Here is a 19954-nt window from a genome sequence, read left to right as displayed (position 1 = left end):
TTTTGTTTTATTTTATTCAATGTGCATTTGGATGTGCTCATCAGATATATTTGCAACCATGCAATAATTTGTGGTTTCTGACTTTGCAAGATTTTGCAGGCTTCGATCAAAGGAGTGCGATCAAACCTTAATGGTGAATTAAACGTTGTTGTTGTTGTTGGCGGCATAACAATTATGCAGATTTGCTTGAGCAAGATTTCATCCCATTAGACTTTCCCCCCCGCCCCTCATTAGATCTTTCTTAAGTGTGCTTTGGCTGCAACAGTCGCACAAATGCCGCTTGGAGATCCAACGGATTTGAAGGCCATTCGCTGGAGAAAGCCGCTATCTTTCTCTCAAGCGGCCAAAGGATCTGTAGATTCTTTTTAAAAAAATATACTTTTATTTATTGGGTGGGTGGGTGGGTTGTAAAATGATATTGAGCGGGCAATCCTGTTCTGTGCCACGTCATCAGGAGAATATAGCTCATCAACCAACCATATATTTTCCAAGAAGGCCCCCAATTTAGTACCTGATGCTGTCTGTTAAACGCATGCCGTGGGATTGACTGCTCCTGCCAGCCAAAGGGGATAATCTTAGCACAACATTCCAGTAGACAGAAGTTCCCTGAGGATTGAGCTCCAGTACGAATCCGAAAGCTTGGAAGACTTGGTCCCAGTGACTGACCCAGACTGGATCCTGGAACATTATGCAAGGACACTGTATGCGCACCGTCGATGTGAGACTGCATTTTCCCCCACCAAGTCATTACAGACAAAACAATACTTTTAAAACATGTATAAATGGACAGGGTTTTTATTGAATATAAAAACTGTGTTGGGTTAGCAGAAAGGAGAACCCCGTCTGTGGCTAGTTCCTCTTCCTTCATTTCCCCTGTCCACCCAGTTCTTCTTCCCAGATTCCCGGCCAAGCCAGGAAAAGCGATCCGAGAGAAATGGGGTGGAGTGGGGAAGAAAGGCCGGGGTGGCTGCCTTAGTGCACCGAAGAAGAAAGTCTGACCCGAAAACAGAAAGAAAACGTTTTCTTAGGTGGCGTTCAGAAAAGCGGAAGGTAAATTAAGATAGAAACAGCTGCCTTTAGAACAAAAGCTGTGTTATTATTATTATTATTATTATTATTATTTTTAAAAAGGAGGGGGAAAAAATATCCGCGTCTAATTGTCAGCGCTCTCGTTCAGGCTGCACGAACCACCCGCGAAGCAGAGCCAAACGCAAAGCTACCCTCTGAAAAATAATTGGGTTTTTTGCCATTCGCTTGTGAGAAGCAAAAGAAAAAAGAGAGAGAGAGAGACAGGCTCTCTTGCGACTGAACGTTATTGACGGCGTTTGGCTCCTGCTCCAGTCAATTGGGCAGATTCTGGGACCGCCGTGATCCAAGCTTAAATCACCCTGGGGCGGATCCCAAGGACTGGATTTGAAGTGCAAACACTGTTTGGGTGGGTTTTATTATTTCAAAGACAGGGCTTGTTACTGGGCTGCAGGGAGCCCACCTTCCTTTTCTGAGGCTGCTGCTGCTGCTGCTGCTGCGATCTCTTCAACAGAGAATGCGCCTGTTGCACACAAAGGTTGGGTTTTTGACTCTGCACATGGCTTGGAAACCAGGTACGTCCCAAAGCATAGTTTCCTCTCCTCTCTCCTCTTCCCCCCAAGGCACTTCTGGACTGTACAGTTCATCCTCTTTGGCTGCTAGTTTGGGTGAGCGCAGGTGAGGCCGTCACACCTCTTCTTTCAAGTTACTAGCCTCGCACTCCGGCTTTTTATCTGCCCCTTGGTCGCATGGCTTGGGAGAGCTTTCGTCGTACGCGGACAGGCGGCTTCGGCTCCGGGCTCCGGGTTGGTAGAGCTGCATGGCGGGCCGATCCTGAAATGACAAGGGAAAATTTGGACTGGTTGGCCTGCTTCCAGCTGGGCGGAGGAGGCGACAGTTCAGAATAAATAGCTAGAATAGAGGTCGATAAAGGAGAGGATGTTCATAGCTCAGTGTTGAAAGGAGGGCATCCTTGGTGCTTAGGGTTTTTCTTGCAGACATTTCACTACCCAAACTAGGTAACACCATCAGTGTTAGAAGGGAGGGGGAGTTTGTGGAAGGGAGGGAGGGAGGAAGAGGAGGAAGACAACCACGAGGTCCTTGGTGTGCTCATTTGGTTCTTTTCTTGCAGACTTTTCATTACCCAAACTAGGTAATATTATCAGTGCTAGTGAGTTCAGCCAGCTCAACCTAGCCATGAAGTGGGCTGGGTGAACATGGATTAAATTAAGGTTTCTTTCAGGAGGAATGGTCCTATGACTCAGGCCGGGAATGCTTTAGAAAAAGTAGGGAAGTACGATGCAGTAGTAAGCAACCCAACCGGAAATCCCTATGGCCGATTGGAAGTTTTAGCATCCTCGCCAAGAGGTCCTATGAAACGGACCTTTTAGAAGCTTAAAATCAAAGTCTATGCCCTTGATTAAAAACAAACACCCCCCACCCACCCCCAATCTATCTGCTGTTTCTCCCTCTTTGTCGTATCGGGGGAGTAATGAGGTGCTATCAATCTGCCTGCCTGAGATGGACGGCTAAGAGAAACTGAAAAAAAGACATTTAAGAAAACCAGGACTAGCACCTTGTTCCGAATCCGGTCTTTCTTGGCCAAATCGTCTCTTCTGTCCTCCTTGGTCCCTTTCTCCGTTTTCTCTGGGTTGCCCACGTATTCCACGAAGTCGGCTCTTTTCCCTTTTTCTCGCAAGGAGTCTCGTTCCCTTTTCACGTCGTCCTCTTTCCTCCGGAAAACTTTCTCTTTCTCGAAGCGTTCTTTCTGCCGCCGCCGGTCTTCCTCCTGGCGCCGGAGTTTATCCCGCTGAATCCTCTCGTAGTCTCGATCGCGGTCGTATTCTCTTTCCCGGTAGTCTTTCCCGCACTCGTCTTCGAATCTGACGCAAAAAAAAGAGGATTAAGATTAAAAAAGGGACAGTCTCCTTAGGAGTTGAATGTCAACTCATAAAATATTTCTGTGGTCTTTTTAGAGTTGCCAACAGAAAGGGGGGGTGGGGGGGAAGGGGTTTGAAAGAGCAGTGCGGCAGCTTGGATATCGAAATTGCATTCCATAAACAGTTTTTCAAAGATAGTAACTAAGTGACTGAAATTTCTGCCGCGCAAAACTCTAACTGGAGAACATGACTGATGATTCTTGGCTATGGAGGTGTCCCATTGGAGAATATGAATCATGATTCACCCAGGGGGATGGGGAGAAACCAGGGTCAAGGGTGACAATGAATTACGTGTCTAGAGTCGGCTACACCCAGGCAGCGGCGGACATGTTAACTCCCAATAAATCCTTTTGAGGTTTTGGAAGTTTGGCTTGAGACTCATGATTTAATTGGGGTAACTGCCAGAATCCTGACACATTTATTCATTCACCCTGGATTTTGCACGGAATTCCTAACAGAATATTGATCTATTTTTTAAAAAAGGGGGCTTGCAACAAATTCCTTGATAAAGTATATGAATAACACAAAAGGACATCAGAAATTGAAATTTTCATTATATAGCTCCTCCCAGCCTATGGTACTGTAAAACGATGTATGGGGTGTATATGTATTTCCTATCCAGAGTTTACATTTTGGAATTTATAGTTCACGCTGTATGTTAACCCAAAGGTGCTTTTTTTCCAAGAGGCAACTGGACTTTCTGGTTTTTCTTTGAAGACATTTTGCTTCTCATCCCAAGAAGCTTCTTCAGCTCTGACTGGATGGTCGGGAATGGGAGAGTTTATATTTATTGGGACAACCATGACCTGAAAAACTGAGAATCTCTACAAACACTGTCAGTTAACTCGACAATCTTCAAAGTTACCTTGAAATGGTGAGGCAGATCAGAGAGTTGACTACATTTTAGCTCTAGAAGGTGAATTTTGAGGAAAAGTTAACCAGGGTGTTCTGAGAAATGAGAATACGTACTGCAATGGGTAGACATTTTTTTTTGTCTTTTCCTCTTTAACTTCGCCGTCAGAGCGCTTGGCTGGCAGGCTGCCGATTGGGCTGGCGGTCTTGTCTTCCCTCAGATTCTCTTTCTCTGGTCTCTTGGCTTTCTCCTTTTTTTCAAAATCTCTTTCTTCCCTTTCCGGCTTCTTAAGTAGCTAGCAAAAAAACAAATTTAGTCCTCCTTACTAAATGGATTTTCTACTCTAAGCTAGGCTAGCAATTTGGCCAACTATGGACAGGATTAAATATATAACATGAGCGCTGTTCAGTTCTTTCCATCATAGATTGTTCTTCCTCACGGACCTCTGTGAGGTGTAATTTTTATACTTGTTGCCTCGGGTCAAGCCAGTTGTGAGGTTTAAGGCTTTCATTGAGCCACTTCATACTCATCTTCTCAATTACTTATGTCCACAAAGCTACATCTTCCTTAGTCCTTTTTTTGTAAAATCAGCTAGAATGACTGGCGAATGGATCGCGTTAAGCCAAAACCCAACAGACCACACTAAAATGTAGCGTTGGGTGCCAGCCTAGTTGCTATAATCAAGAGCGGATCCTACTCTAAATAAAAACACATAGTATATTGGATAGTGCTCTGGACTATGTGGTACAGCAATCTTAATGACATTTCCATAGCTACGAATTACAAGGGACTTAAACACAACACGTGCCTTTTTACTTCAGGTATTCTCCACTGAGTTCCCTGCTGCTCCTAAATTACATAGGATTAGCTATCATATTCTACAGATATACACGAGGCACAGGGTGCTTGTAAGTTACTTATCCTACAGGAAAGAAGTTATACCTTAATCTTTGGTTCATCCTTTGATTTGTCCCTTTCTTTCTCTGGACACCTTTCTACTTTTTTTGTTTTTTCAGCTTCTTTTCGCTTCCTTCTTTCTTCTTCTTTCCACTTCCTTCTTTCTTCTTCTCTTTGTCTTTTCCGCTCTAGTTCCCGCCTCCTCCTTTCCTCTCGTTTCTCTTCTCTAAGCCTCTGCAACACAATCATGAAGTTAGTTTTTTTTCCGACCAAAAGCATCACCTAATCTGATGTTAATTGCAAGTATTTTTTTTCTAAATTAAGAAACATTAAGTTACAAAGCTAAAGTATCTAAACACTAAAATAATTTTTTTTCTTTAAAAACATATGCACAAGGAATTAAACCAGGAAATGGGTAGGAAAGGTAATTTCAAAACATTTTGGGTGGGGGGAATTTTCTATCCAAAGAAAACTTGAGCGTAACTCCCCAGAACAAGATTAGAAATATTAGTATTTACTCGTGAAAGAGTAAGGTTTAATTGGATACCATTTCTTTAAGTACATGGATAATTAAGCAATAGATCATAAAGCAGTTATAACTAAGGAATTATCATCACCTGCTTATTCTTCAGGAAGTTCAACAGAGGAGTTGTCTTTTTGGCTAAAGAGTTAAGAAAAATAGAGTGTCGGTGTTTGTATTTTTAAAAGGCCTCAACTGAAATTACTGCAAAAATATTATCAAAATAAATACATGTCTATAACATGGCTGCAAAAAGGATTTTAGAAACCTTTAATTTCCGTATTATTGCCACTAAAGTGAGACGAACAGCAGTCACAGATGTGTTGAATATGTTAAGAACATACCTATTAATTCTTTATTTCTTGCCTCTATTTCTTCAAGTAAGGTCTCGGGGGTAGATGTTAATTTTTCATCATCAGCACTGTAGCTTTCTAAAAACTTCTTATATTCTGGATCTAAGGAACGATCATCACATACAGTTTATAAATACACAGTTTTAAAAAATACATAAATTGAAAATCACAAAGCCTATGATGCCAGCCAGCCTGCAGTGGTGTTAGATACGTGATCTCTATTGCCTTTGGATCACACAATTTCATCTTCTATAATCCACAGCAATAATTTTTGTGGCAAAGCTTCCGTTACCACATTCACGTTCAATGATAAAATGTTCTTTTCCTGAAACCAGATTAATCCCATGGCAGACAATTCAGGAGGAGAATATTTGTTTAATCTGCTGGTTAACGAAGGACACTGAAATGTGCAGAGTGAAAGGGGCACAGCCTTGCTGGATGCTTTCCAGCAGATTATGCACCAACTTAATCAAAGTCAACTTGGTCATGGTAAGAATTCCCTTATCTGAAAATGTTGAACCTGGCTATACCAGTGTTCTGACCCAAACCTGTTTCCAAGAGAGAAAACACAAGACAAAGGCAGCAGCACAACCTTTTTGTTTCATCTATGAATCCTGTTTCTTCAGAGATAAAAGGCTGCTTCCAACTAATTAGCTCTGACAAGAAAGAGCCAGATAAGAACTAGTTTATAACACAAGAGTCTTCAAATACCAACTGTAATCTCCATGAGGCTGAGTTTCAAAACGTCTTTGCTTCCTGCAAAGAATGTTCGCTTCACAGCTGCCTTTTATCTTCTTGAAGGAGTGGCCACTACCTTGCAGCCTTACTCCCGAGTTGCCCGTGCTGTTGCAGCTGTTCTTTCCTACGAGCAATCCTGTGCGCATGTGCGCACTTGGCACAGGCTCCTTGGGAACCTCCTCCTCGCTGCTGCCAGCCCCCACAATCACTGAAGGCAGCAGTCCAGTCCCTAATGGACCTGGCCCCTCATCTGAGTCATCGCTCTCCTCAGCCATCCGTACCTGCTGTTGGCTAACCACAACAAGCAGGAACTGCAACCAGAAATTGTCAAGCTCCCCTCATTGAAATTAATTTTAAGAGGAAAGAACAACCCAGCACTATTATTACTAACCATCATCAATGGTTCCAGCTTTGGCATCCTTTTTCTTACTCTTCTTTTTGGCTGCTTTTTGAAACGGGGCGAATTCCACGATGGCGGGATATTCAAGACCTGTTTATACGTACAAAGACTTTTTTAAAAAAACAAAAGAACTGCATCAGAAAAAGAAACAAGGGCTGTTAGTTGCATTGAACAGATTTCCAAAGTACAGGTAGGTTGCGCGATTTGGAGAGAGGCGCGCAGGTGTGGCCTTGAGAAGAAGAGCCAGCAGGCAGCAGCTGCCTCTCATTCGGCCAAGCCGGACACACCTTGTCAGCAATAGGAGGAAGATGATGATGATCAGCTGAGGGGCGAGGTGTAGCAGTGTGTCAGGGGCAGCTGGGGCTTTGAGTTGGGGTACCAGCTGCCAACCCTGAAGCTGACCTGGGTGAGCGATAGGGAGGGGGGAATTAGAGATAGCTGTGGTTGTGTAGTCAAAATAAAGTTATTTCACCTGGGAACCAAGGATGTTCTCACACCTGGCTGGAGGAAGGAGGAGTGATGTCACCAGACCAGCGGATGCTGCTGTGACTGGTCCACGTGACTGTTTGGGGTTCAGGGAAAAAGTTTTAATTAGGAAAAAACCAAGGGGCCCCTCAGAGTTGGTTTTCATCAGATACTGGCCAATATATTGACTATTTCTTAGTATGATTTGATTGCTTAGTGTACCCTATGACTTTTATTAAGTGTTGTACCTGATGATTCTTGACTCTTGATGAATGTATCTTTTCCTTTATGTACACCGAGAGCATTTGCGCCAAGACAAATTCCTTGTGTGTTCAATCACACTTGGCCCAATATTATATTCTATTCTATTCCTTATTCCATCCCTTATTCTATTCTATTCCATTCTATACTTTCCCTGTTCTATTCTATTCTATTCCTTATTCCATCCCCTATTCTATTCTATTCTATTCTATTCTATTCTATTCTATTCTATTCTATTCTATTCTACTCCGTTCCATTCCATTCCGTTCCGTTCCATTCCATTCTATACTTTCTCTATTCTATTCTATTCTATTCTATTCTATTCTATTCTATTCTATTCTATTCTATTCTATTCTACTTTATTCTATTCCTTATTCCATTCCATATTCCATCCCATTTGATATTTCCAATAGAGCTATCCTTTGCTTTGGAGTTTCTTGCTTGCAATGGACTGATTACTTGGAATCCTGATACTAGCTGTGGTAGAGGCCTTGGGGTGGGAAGTCTTCTTCAAGACCAAGGCTGAAGGGCAGGCCTGGTGTGGTGGTTGCTGGACGAGACTGCTGAGTGCCTTGGGTCTCTCCTTCAACCCCAGCAATGCTGGCTCTGTCACAGCCAAGGAGTTGCCCACCGTGCAGGGTGGCGAAAAGGGCAGAATTGGAGGAGAGACAGAGAAAGGCGCCCCTCTGGTCATGTCTGAGAAATGACAACGGCTTGAATTTTGATGACATGATTGTAGGGATGTGGCAACAGCCGTTTAACTTTGAGAACTGGGCGTTAAAGTACCCGTTCATTCAGAACTGCTCTGAATGGCTGCTGCACCAATTGGTCCTGAATTGAAGACCACAAAGGAAGTGGAATAAAAGAGGACTTTGCACAAGACATTCCTTAGCATGTGAGCGGCCCCCATTCTCATCAACAGCAAGGAATAAAAGACTAGCTGAAATGCGCTGTACTGGGCACACGATTGCTTCATTCAGATGGGTAGGAATTACATCGCACTTTAAAACCATGGTAAGTTTCCCAGTTATTTTATGACGGTTTCATAATATACAGGCCAGTGTGGTGAGGTAATACACAATGCATACATTTATAATAGATGGGTGTCTAGACTTATTGAATTAAAATGCTTTTAAACAACAATGACTATAACCTAACATAAATGATTCGTAAAGTAATTTTGGCTGCATGAAAAATGGTAAATAAGCAAAATAAATAAATAAATAATAAATAAATAAGTAGCATGATCCTACAGTTGGTGGCTGCTGATGTGGCTTTGCCACCAGAATTTCTTCAAAATCTACATTAAACTCTAAAATGTTTCTAATGTTCAACTGGGCAACTATTGCAGAAAAAAATATTTCCACGATGTCAATTCCATTATTTTAGGTGCAGAAAGGCTATGAGTACCATACAGTGTGGTTCTCAAAACAAAATTCCTGAACTGATGCCTTAATTTTTTTTATTTTTTATTTTTTTGCATCTGCATCTGGATTTCCAAAGCCAGCCAGCTTGATCTACCTTGAAACCAAAAGAAGCTAAAACAGAATCCTGAGCAAGAAAACTGGGGCACTTATTTGACTCTGTAAACTTCTCTTATTAATCCCCGAATCATCCCTAAACAAATGGGATTTTAGGCTAGTCCATATCCCTAATAAAAAGCAAGCACAACTTATCCTCTTCCCGACATCCATATTCCTTTGGGCAGCTTGTATGCTCCAAAGACTACACTTAACCCAAATTAGAACTGACATTTTTATACAACCAAGCGTCCAACTTTAGTTGACGCTGCAATTCTAAAATTATTTATTTGAAACCAAATATGATTCTTACAGTTTAAGAAAAAGTGTGCCGAGCACTGAGGTATTAATGATCCTAAGCCCTCTGCCTGCAAATAAAACTCTACCACCTCAGATTAGTTAGATTACTGATGTGTAATTATGCACAATCTGAACTATGTGTTAAAAGATCTTAACTCGGTTATGGTATGGAAGCAAATAGGTGGTTCCAGAATTACAGTATACTTATTGTACAAAAGTTTGCCAATATATATATATGAACAACAGAGATATGATAATTGTAGGCTTACTTGCCTTTGTGATCAATAAAAACATAACCATCAAAGCGATCCCTGAACAGAACTATGTCTTCTTGGTTTTTAAAGTTGATGTATGCTCTGGAAAACATGTGAGGATACAAACTGCAGAAGGACAAAAAATGGCAATGTGTAAGAAAACGTTGCTGAGTGGTGATTATAAATATACACAACACAGAAGGGTGTAAAAACTGAAAGACAGACGTGACATGCCATCGTTGCGTGCAACACAGCCAACCTTCCCCTTTTTTGTTCTTTTTTCTTTTGTTTACCTAGAGTCATTTGAAAAGAATTCAAAATAATCGTGTTCTGGCAGCGGCTGGAGATGTTCTTCAAGCTGTTCCTTGGTCAAGCTGGGAGGAAGGCGTCGAATCACTACCTTAAAGAAAAATGTTTCATCCTTTACAACAGGTGAAACATCAAAAAGCAGTTTTTAAAAATGCAACTTTTTATAAAAAAACAAATAAAAACATTAAAGTATCAAGTAGTTTAATTAAAACCAGATTATTTCCTCTCCTCTATTGTTTATAATGAAACTTAACTTCAGATGCCAACATGCCACTGAATGAAAATATTCATCCACAGAGGCGCTGGGTTCTTCATTTTATTTACTGTAGAATGATACTGTAGAATCCTTCCTGGATCTAATAGCTTAATCTACCTATATCTTATGTATAACCCTCCCTTCCAACACTGATGATGTTACCTAGTCGGGTCATGAAACGTCTGCAAGAAAACCACCAAGCTCAGAGAGCACCCAGGAGCCCTCAGTGTTGACATCCTCAGCTCACTAACAGTGGGTGCAGCTTGAAGAATCGCCATAAAGCAGGGCTGTCAAACTCCTGGCCCATGGGCCCAATGCGTCATGTGCTGGCCACGCCTGTGCCAGGTTTAGTGGAGGGGGAGGAAGTCCTGATACATCACATGACACGACCGTGACTTGAGTTTGACACCCCTGCCATAAAGGGTTATACCATTTCAGGTTGGGGGATGGGAGAAGATTTGAGCTCCATGACCTAAGCAAAGTACAATAACAGTTGCTATTGTTGTTACTGTTATTATATTATCGTTATTATTGATATCATTATATCATTATCACTTAGTACTATTTATCATCAATATTATCACATTTCTATGAGTGCTAATTATCATTATTCTATTATTATCATTTATTACTATGGTTTATTATTTATTATCATTACTTATTACTATTATTGGCATTATCAATATCATTCACTTATTACTATTATTTATTATATTTAGTAATTGTTGCTTTTATTATTGGCATTATCAATATAATCATTATCACTTACTATTGTTACTATCATTTATTATTAGTTATTATTATTGCTATTATTGGCATTATCAATATTATAATTATCACTTATTTATTATCATTTATTATTGTCATCAATATTATCATTCACTTATTACTATTATTTACTATCATTATGATTAATAATTATTGCTATTATTATTGTCATTATCAATATGATCGCTTATTCCTACTGCTACTACTACCAATTATTATTATTAATATTCTCTTCTTCCTCCTATTATCAGCATCACAACAACCTCTGTAACCTTAGAGGTGCTAATATTTGGAATAGACAATCCTGCTCGAAGGGGGTTGGACTAGATGACCTCCAAGGTCCCTTCCAACTCTGTTATTCTATGTTCTACTCTTGCCAAGGGAAATATCGTTTTCTCCAAAATCTGCCCCTCCATCCATGGACATCAGCGAGATCGGGGATGATGGGAGTTGTAGTCCTTCCCCACCAGCGGGTGGCCGGGTGGGGGGGCGCCCGAATATCTTCCCCCCTTCCCCTCCCCCTTCTCTTCGGCGCACCTTACTGAGCGTCTCTTTCTTGTCTTTGGGCCTCTCGAGGCGGTCGGGCTCCCCGCCCGCCTTGGCGTCCGCCCCGGCCATGGTTGCTCGGAGGCCGGTGGGAGTGAGGGGCCCTGCCCGCTTCTCCTTCGGCCTGGCGTTCTCCTTGTCCTCCTTCATGGTGGACGCCGGGGTGGGGAGTCGGGGCAACGTACGCGGCGGGCCTCCCTGACTCCTGGGCCGCGGAATCGGCCCGCTCCTCTCGCGGGAAGAGGCGAAGAGAAGCCGCGACGCCACAGCGGCCTCCTCACCACCAGGCAGGCGGCGCGACTCCGCCAGGCCGCGCGTTGCCACGGCGACCAGCCAGGGCGGGCAGGGACTCCACTTCCCAGCATGCTTTGCGCTTCTTCAACTCTTTCGGGACGGAGGGAAAACAACAACTACAATTACCCTTTCCTTACGGGACTGTCACCCGCAGGCCACGCCCTCACCCCAGCTCCTCGAATGAGGGGGGGAAACGTCACGAAACGTCAACGTGACGCGCGCGTAATGCCGATGTAGACCCGGGATATTTGGGTAAGCGTTACCCAATTATCCCCGCCCCATTACCTCAGTGTAAAATAACGCTCCAGCTCGTATGGAGCCCAAAGAATAAAACAAATAATAATAATTTAAAAAGGTTCGTCTTTCCCTTAAAAAAAAAAAAAAAACCCCCCTCTTCCGCCGTTGCAGAGGTGTTACCACAGTAACGGGGAGCGGAAGTGGCCGGCCGCGCGGTGCATCCTGGGGCCCGAGGACGGGAAGGTCAGAAGGGGCCGGGAGGGGGGAGCCGTGGCGCATGCGTGGTGTCTCTTGCTGCAGAAGTTCGACCGAATCGGGGATTCGTCGTGATGTGGTACGAAATTCTCCCCTCGGCGGCTATTATGTACGTGGGGCTGATCATCCCGGGCATCTCCACGTACTACCTCCAGCGATATATGAACAACGGCGAGGTGAGGAGCTGTGGACGCGATGCGGAGGGGGGGGGGAACTACCAATCCCATCCCCTCTTGACTACCCTCCCCATCCGCCTGAGCCGGTGGGGTGCGGTTGATGGCATACATACATACATACACACACACATATAGATACACACGCAAATATACATACACACACACATACACATATACACAAATACACATATATGCATACATACATATATACATACACACACACATAGATACACAAATATATACACACACATATATACACAAATATACACACACACATACACAAAACAAATACACACACACACACATAGATACACAAATATATACACACACATATATACACAAATATACACACACACATACACAAAACAAATACACACACACATATACACATATACACAAATATACATATATACATATATATATATATATATATATATATATATATATATATATATATATATGTACACACATATACACACACACATACATACTAATATACACACACACACACATATACACATGGCCAACTCAATATCACTCACATCGAGGCATCCATCTCCTCCCCTGGCCTCTCATGACTGTGGGGATGCTGCAACAGTCGTAAGTGTGAAAAACGGTCATAAGTCATTTTTTTCAGTGCCATTGTAACTTTGAATGGTCACTCGACACAAGCAAAGTACCAGCAAAGGAGGAGAAAAAAAACTCCAGAGAAGTTCCTAAGACAGGAAGTCTAGTCCTGCCAAGAATGTAATAAGGGTTAACGGAGAGGCAGTTTCTGTAAGCAACACCAGAATGTTTCCTTCCTGCCTTCCTTACAGGATTAGCCCAGTCATTTCTTCTAACAACCGGTTCTCCAAACTGCTTAGAATGTTAACAACCAGTTCTAGCGAATAGGTGCTAACTGGTAGAATCCCACCCCTGGCTCTGATGCCGCAATCTCCCGTGCGCTACCCTCCCTCCCCACGTGCATCAGTCCATCATCCGCCTGCTGGTATCACCCCTGTTGCAGCCACGGCTGCGCTGCGGCCCACCGGTTGGCAACCACTGTTCTAGTCCAACCCCCTCTTCAAGCAGGGTTTATTCAGCATCTCTTCGTTGCAATTTTGCCTTACCTCTGAATGTATATTTTTTTCTTTTTTAAAAATCTTCTTTCTTCTCCTCCCCCCCCATTGTTCTCCACATGACTTCTGCTGTATTTCTGGGTACCTAGGATAAAAGAATGATAAAGACGGCAAACGACTACAAAGCGTTGCTGAGAGAAAAACGTGTCTGTGGAACTGGGTCTAAGGTTAGTTGAATGCAGGGGTCCGCAACCTTAAAGCACTCAATTTTGGAACCATTTCCCACAGAAAAGAAAACACCGGGAGCCGCAAAACCTGGCTGGGCGTGGCCAACTCGATGTCACTCCCACCCAGTCACATGACACCCCCTCGGCCACGCCAACCCAGGTTTTGTGGCTCCTGGTGTCTTCTGTGAAAAATGGGTCTCTCTCCCTCTCTCTCTCTCATATTTCTGGTTTTTTGTGTTTTACCTTCTCAAGTCAGGCAAGGAGTGACGGGGGTGGGGGGGCAGCCAGTGCTGGGATCACCCAACAGGGAGCCACTGTCAAGACTCCAACAAATCCACCCCCGTTCTCTAGCCGAGTAAAAAAGTAAAGTAAAAAAGAAATGATTTATTAGGAATTAATATGTCGGCGTTAGCTGGGAGCAGCCGACACTAAAATACACTCATTTCCCCCTTGACCCTGATCTTCCCCCCCCCCACCCCCTGGATGTATATTCTCCAATGGGACCCATCCATAGTCAAGAGTCATCAATCATTCTCTTCAATGATAATCTTGCGTGCCGACAGCTTTGGGCTGCCAAGGAGATTATCTGAAGCATTTCAGGAATCTACTGCTTTCTCCCCACTCCCTTTCTGCTGGCAGCTAAAAGACCAAAGGAGTGTTTTTTTAGTTGACAGCCACAGCAGAGGGCCCAAAGAGCCGCATGCGGCTCCAGAGCCACGGGTTGCTCATACCCAGTTTAAAGGAAACTTCTCGGGGGGAAGCAACCCAATTGCAAGATCATGGCAATATCTTTGTTAAAAAAACGGGTACAACCTGAAGGAGCTCATATCTTCACCCTCCTTTCCCAGGGGGCATGTAGGGTTAGGATTAACCATCCTTTTCGGGGTTGTGTGTGTGTGTGTTCTTTTTTTTTTAAATTGACCCAGAATTCAGAGTTATGACTCCCTTAAAAGAACCTGGGTGATCCTAGACCTGCAAATACCCCATGTCACTACCTGAGCCAGGACTCCCCAAACTTGGAAACTTTTAAGATTTGTGGACTTCGACTCCCAGAATTCAACTCCCCCAAATCCACAAGTCCTAAAGTTGCCAAGTTTGGAGACCTCTGAGCTAAGCCAACAATAAACTCTAATTCTGTTTTTGTATGGTTATAAAGAGGCTTGTAAGTCCTTAAAGTGTCCGGGAGTATTAAAAAAAATGGTACGATTTGCCTTTAATTCAGGAAACGATTTTCCTGATAGGGTGACGGAGTGAGATAACTCAAGTCTGATAAATAAACCCAAGAGCATCCTTTTGTTTGATTGTGACATAGTTTGATTCTGACTTTTGCTTTCCTTGTCTTTTTTTTTCTTCAGGGTCTGGAGAAAATCAACATCGACTAAAGCCATGACCTGATATTCTTTTTATTTCATCAAAGCATTTATAATATTAAATCAAATAAAACAGAACCTAAAACAAGCCTGCAGCGCATGGTTTGCAAACTTGGGAGCAGAAAAATAGGATTCTAAGCAAGGCAATTTTTTTTTTAAAAAGACAGCAATTGCTTTGGTTACGCCTTTGGAAAAACAATCAGATGAGCAAAATCATGAGTAGCAAGCAGGCAATTTTCGTAGCAGCGGAAAATTGTCTCCCAGATGCTTCCACTCCACATGTGGCTTGAGGATCTGCAGTGAAAGAAAGAGAGTTAATCTTGCAGGAATGCCTGGGGCTGGCACGCAGAAGGAACCCGTGGCTTTCGGAGAGGGAATCTGGTGATACTCACTTCTCCAGATCACTTTGGATTTGACTTGGGTCCAGTAGACGTCGTGCGATTGGGCCACAGTTGCCCTGATTGTAGCAGGAAGAGACATAATTATAGTTAGAATTTCTGAGGACGTTCAAGTAAGGCTGGGAATCTTCCATTGTCAGAGGTGGTATCCAGCTGGTTTGGACCACTTCTGGAGAACCAGTAGCGGAAATGTTGAGTGGTTCGGAGAACCGGCAAATCCCACCTCTGAATGGCCCCACCCCCATCTCTTCTCCGCCTCCCATTGAGGCCCAGCTGATTGGCTGGGTCTTCTTTGGTTGTCCTGCACAGGAGAATGGAGCTGGAAAGCAGGTTAGTGGGGTGGGGAAATCCCACCCCTGACTGGCCCCGCCCCATCTATACTCCGCCCCCTAAGTCCCAGCTGATTGGCTGGGTCTTCTTTGGTTGCCCTGCACAGGAGAATGGAACTGGGAAGCAGGTTAGTGGGGTGGGGAGGGAATGGGGATTTTGCAGTAACCTTCTCCCAGGAGTGGGGAGGGAATGGGGATTTTACAAGTGCCACGCCCACCAAGCCACACCACGCCCACCAAGCCATGGCCACAAAACCATTAGTTAAAAAAATTGAATTCCACCATTGCCTTATGTTAATCCAATGTTTCTCAATCTGGACCATTTTAAGATGTGTGGACTTCATCTCCCAGAATTCCCTAGCCAGCATATTAATTCTTTGGTGTTTTGAATAATATCCAGCTAAAGGTTATAAAACAGTTCCTGTTTACACAACTAGAGGGTTTCAGATTAGAAGAGGCCAAGGGAATTGAAATCAACAATCTTCCACAGTGCTTTTAAAATCCCACCCTCTCCCCTTGCAGAATTAATTGGAAAGGATATTTTCCAGGAATTATGGCTTCTTGGCTCGCCTGATTTCTAGCCTCATGAAATATCACCATTTTTAAAGAAAAGCAGCCAGGGTTCGAAATGCCCATAATACTTACACAAAGTAAACTACTCGGGGACAGTGTAAGGGAGGTGGGAGCCAGGAGTAGATCTGATTCATTTTTAAGTTGGTGTTGGAATGAGTAATGGCCCCTTGAGGATTTCCAGAGCACTGCCAAATAAACAAGGAAGTAAATCAAGTAAAGTAAATGAATAAACCCCAAAGCTACTTCAAGTTAATTCAAGTTTAAAACAGAATTCATCGTATTTCTACCACACCCGTGCTCTTTGCCCCTTTTTTTCACTTCAGTTTTGTGTCTTCACATAGCAATAGCTGAAACAATTGCCTTGCAATGCCCAATCTTCAAAACAAGCCCTGTGGAAGTGATGACTTTTATCTAGCACATTTTGCTTCGATGGGCCTTCCTGAATTCAACACCCATGAAGTGGAGCCATGGTTTACTCACCGTAGGATTGGGATCTTACAAGAACACGCTGGCCTGAAGTTCAACAACATGCCATCTCAGTGTAATGTGAGAAAGTGAGCTATGGTTTTGCAGAATTCATGATACACAATTTGGGGGTGTGGGTAATAGCAATAGCACTTAAGACTTATATACTGCTCCATAGTGCTTTAGTGCCCCCAACAATCTCTGTCCTCATTTTACTGACCTTGAAAGGATAGAACTTGTAGGTGTTCCAACACTGGGGTTTTTTTTTAAAGAAGAAATTGGGCAACCCCTTTGTCTGAAGTGGTATAGATTTTCCACTTCAGCAGAGGGTTGGAATAGAAGACCTCCATGGTCCCTTCTAACTCTTGTTATTCAGAGTCAACCCGGTCAGGATCGAACTCTTGGCAGTGGACAGAGTTAGCCTGCAATATTGCATTCTAACCACTGTGGGCAATGGTGAGTTCAAACAGACCTGAGGATGCTATGTTGCTCACCACTTGCCTGCAAGCAAGAACCAGTGAGAACACAAACTAGTTACTAGTCACAGGATACAAGACACTGAAGAGCTCTGGGACTGTAGACTTCAAGCAGACAAGTACCTGCCACACCGCCCTCCAGACTTTTAACTAGTTGTGCTTACCTGTAAAAATCTGGTATTGTTGGGGGGAGTTTGCCAAAACCCCAGGGCAGCGGCCGGGTGAAACGAACGCGCTTCCAACAACAACCCTCGATAAGCAGCTCCGAGGATCTGAACTGGAGAGAAAAAAACCTTCTTTTTGCCGAACGCCTTAACGGTGTTTCTTTTCCATTACTGTAAACCAGTAAACCTTGTTTTGTTTCCAAAGCATTTTTGAAAAAAAATTGAGTTTATGTATTGTGTCCAGAATGAATGGCTTAACCATGAGTGAATGGATCAACCAAAGTTGGCTGGATTCACCCACTTTGCTAAGAATTTAGGAATGAAACTCCAAAGTGGATTCACACAACCCATTTATCTAAAGTGAGAGAAAATGGCTTTTGGATGATCAGGACAATTGCTGACTTCAATGATACCTGCATTTGTTTTTGGTTTTTTTGGCAATCACGTGGAAGTAGATTATTATCTTTTGTTTCTGGGAATTTATCCACTTCTTGTTGCCTAAAATCTGGACATTTCTTTTTTTTTTCTATTGTTCTTTTTCACATCTTTCACATTTTAATCTTAGTATTAACACAGTACTGTGACATCTATTACATATAACAAATTCATATAAATATATACATTTATATACATTCATATACATTTATGTATAATTTTCTTATCTCCAATATCATTTCTCTTGTTCAACCATTTATACCAATTATCCCAAAATTTGTAATACTCTGACTCTTCTTTATCCTTTAATTTTAACGTGTTTATCCATTTCAGCACAATCTAAATTTTTTTGAATTACTAATTCCTCTGAAGGTGTGTTATTCTGTTTCCTACATTGTGCAAATGCTATCCTTGTTTCTCTCAATATATTAGTAGAATATATTTAATCTTTTTCCTATATTTCCCTTTAATTATTCCCAACAAGAACAATTCCAGTTTAAACTATCTGATCTTCCAATATTTCTTATAAACAACTGCGTATTTTAATCCAGTATTTTTGGGCTTCCGGGCACGACCACGACATATGGTAGAAGGTATCTTGGTTTTGTTTGCATTTCCAACATTTTGGATTCATGTTAGGGTACATTTTCGCCAATCTCATTGGTGTCAAGTGCCAAAGATAAAATGTATATATTTTCTTTATAAGCTGTCGATCTTAATGTATAATTTTAATTCCACATTTTTCCCAATCCACTAAGTCTATATTATGTCCTATATTTTTTGTCCATGCTATCATACAACCTTTTACTACTTCCTTCCAAAGCAACTTTTAATAAATAATTATACATCCTTGTTATGAATTTCTCTTCAGGGCCTACTAAAATTTTATCTAATTGTAGCTCAGTATAAAATCCAAATTCTTCTACGTCTTTTTGGTATCTGGTTTGCAGCTGAAGATATAGCCACCAATCTATGTTTATATCTTGCTTTTTTAATTCCTGATTTGTTTTTAATTTTCCCTGAATCTGAACATTTGCTGATAAGCTTGTCTAATCAGGCTCAGTTTAGTACTTCCAAGATTGTCCAAAATTTGGTTACTGCTGATCGTTGCTAACATAAAAACCTAATGATTATTGATGCTGAGAAAACATAAGGACTTCTTAACTCTACTTGGAAAAGAGGAGAGAGAGAGAGAGAGAAAGGAAGATTTGGGGTCGAGTGGCTTTCACAGTACCTTCCTTTCAATTGAAATAAACAAAATAAAAACTTACCATTAACTGGTTGCCCGTTTTGGAAGGATGGTGTACTAACCGAAAGTTCATAAGGACTAGGTGCCGTTTGAGGATGTACCCCAATATGGACTGGCAACATATTCTTACAAGCAGATTCGGGGGCTCCATCTGGAAAGGCGTGATTTGAACCCAGGATGGTCCAGAAAGTGAGAACGGACCCCAAAAGGCGATTCCAACAAGCCATGATGATGAACAAAAGATTGGCTTGCTCGACCTCTTGTCTCCAAAAACAAGTATGAAATATCCAAGCTCAGAAAGAAAGCTTGAAAAAGAAAAAAAAAAGAGAGTTTGGGGTGAGTCATTAATTCCAGAACAGATTCATTTTCTACCCATGAGGGATGAAAAACTCACATGTCTGTTTGCTGAGAAGATCTCTGAGTTTTTATCTAGACTTAAGCAAAGGGTTGGAGCATTGCTAGAAATTGATTATCTTTAGATATCTCAGTGTCATGTCTAGAGTTTCTGGAAGACCAGAAGAGGTTAAATCTGTGATACAAATGGGTTGTATTTAGTTTAGATCAGGGGTCCCAAACTTGGCAACTATAAAACTTGTGGACTTCAACTCCCAGAAACTCACAGCACTTAAACCATCATGTTTTATCCCATAAAAGCTAAGTAGGGTCAGGGTTTATTAATTTGGATTGTAGACTGTTAGAACAAACCGAGAAGTAATAACATTTCAGAAAAAAGCAATGTCAAATTTTCCATAAAAAACAAACCCACATGCCTATTTCTGTGTAGTTACTGGTGGACAAAAGTGGATTTTTATTTCACTTGTCAACATAAATAATTTTAA

The 19954-nt window shown here is 42.2% G+C and overlaps 2 protein-coding genes across 7 annotated transcripts; both read right to left on the bottom strand.

The window, feature by feature from the left end:
- Positions 1–779: 779 nt before the first annotated feature.
- Positions 780–11699, bottom strand: UPF3B (UPF3B regulator of nonsense mediated mRNA decay). Of its 6 annotated transcripts, none has more exons than XM_026702902.2 (10): positions 11398–11699; positions 9821–9948; positions 9547–9653; positions 6719–6817; positions 5581–5691; positions 5334–5377; positions 4762–4950; positions 3936–4114; positions 2603–2909; positions 780–1860 (listed from the first exon to the last, which is right to left on the bottom strand). In XM_026702902.2, exons 1-10 carry the CDS (start codon positions 11554–11556, stop codon positions 1714–1716), a joined length of 1470 nt encoding a protein of 489 aa, XP_026558687.1. In that variant the 5' UTR covers positions 11557–11699; the 3' UTR covers positions 780–1713. The 6 variants fall into 6 exon arrangements, with proteins under 6 accessions (XP_026558687.1, XP_026558688.1, XP_026558690.1 ...); XM_026702903.2 differs by having other exon boundaries at positions 3936–4105; XM_026702905.2 differs by having other exon boundaries at positions 9821–9927.
- Positions 11700–15043: 3344 nt separating this feature from the next.
- LOC113437775 (putative defense protein 3) lies at positions 15044–19370 on the bottom strand. The gene is made up of 5 exons (XM_026702907.2): positions 19138–19370; positions 17432–17544; positions 16399–16511; positions 15419–15483; positions 15044–15320 (listed from the first exon to the last, which is right to left on the bottom strand). Exons 1-5 carry the CDS (start codon positions 19340–19342, stop codon positions 15226–15228), a joined length of 591 nt encoding a protein of 196 aa, XP_026558692.1. The 5' UTR covers positions 19343–19370; the 3' UTR covers positions 15044–15225.
- Positions 19371–19954: the final 584 nt, after the last annotated feature.

Source organism: Pseudonaja textilis, chromosome 12 (assembly GCF_049901715.1).
Source record: "Pseudonaja textilis isolate UNSWEBS1 chromosome 12, rPseTex1.2, whole genome shotgun sequence".
In the NCBI taxonomy this organism is placed as follows: domain Eukaryota; kingdom Metazoa; phylum Chordata; class Lepidosauria; order Squamata; family Elapidae; genus Pseudonaja; species Pseudonaja textilis.
Note: the sequence above shows the minus strand (reverse complement) of the source record. Positions and strands in the feature narration are given on the sequence as shown.

Coding starts and splice junctions, on each gene's coding strand:
- UPF3B (XM_026702902.2), bottom strand. CDS start 11,556: ATGAAGGAGGACAAGGAGAACGCCAGGCCGAAGGAGAAGCGGGCAGGG. Junction 9,654..9,820: donor TTCTTTTCAAATGACTCTAG/GTAAACAAAAGA, acceptor GTCCTTCTGCAG/TTTGTATCCTCACATGTTTT. Junction 5,378..5,580: donor AAGAAATAAAGAATTAATAG/GTATGTTCTTAA, acceptor TTAACTCTTTAG/CCAAAAAGACAACTCCTCTG.
- LOC113437775 (XM_026702907.2), bottom strand. CDS start 19,342: ATGGCTTGTTGGAATCGCCTTTTGGGGTCCGTTCTCACTTTCTGGACC. Junction 17,545..19,137: donor AAACGGGCAACCAGTTAATG/GTAAGTTTTTAT, acceptor TTTTCTCTCCAG/TTCAGATCCTCGGAGCTGCT. Junction 15,321..15,418: donor ATCCAAAGTGATCTGGAGAA/GTGAGTATCACC, acceptor CTTTCACTGCAG/ATCCTCAAGCCACATGTGGA.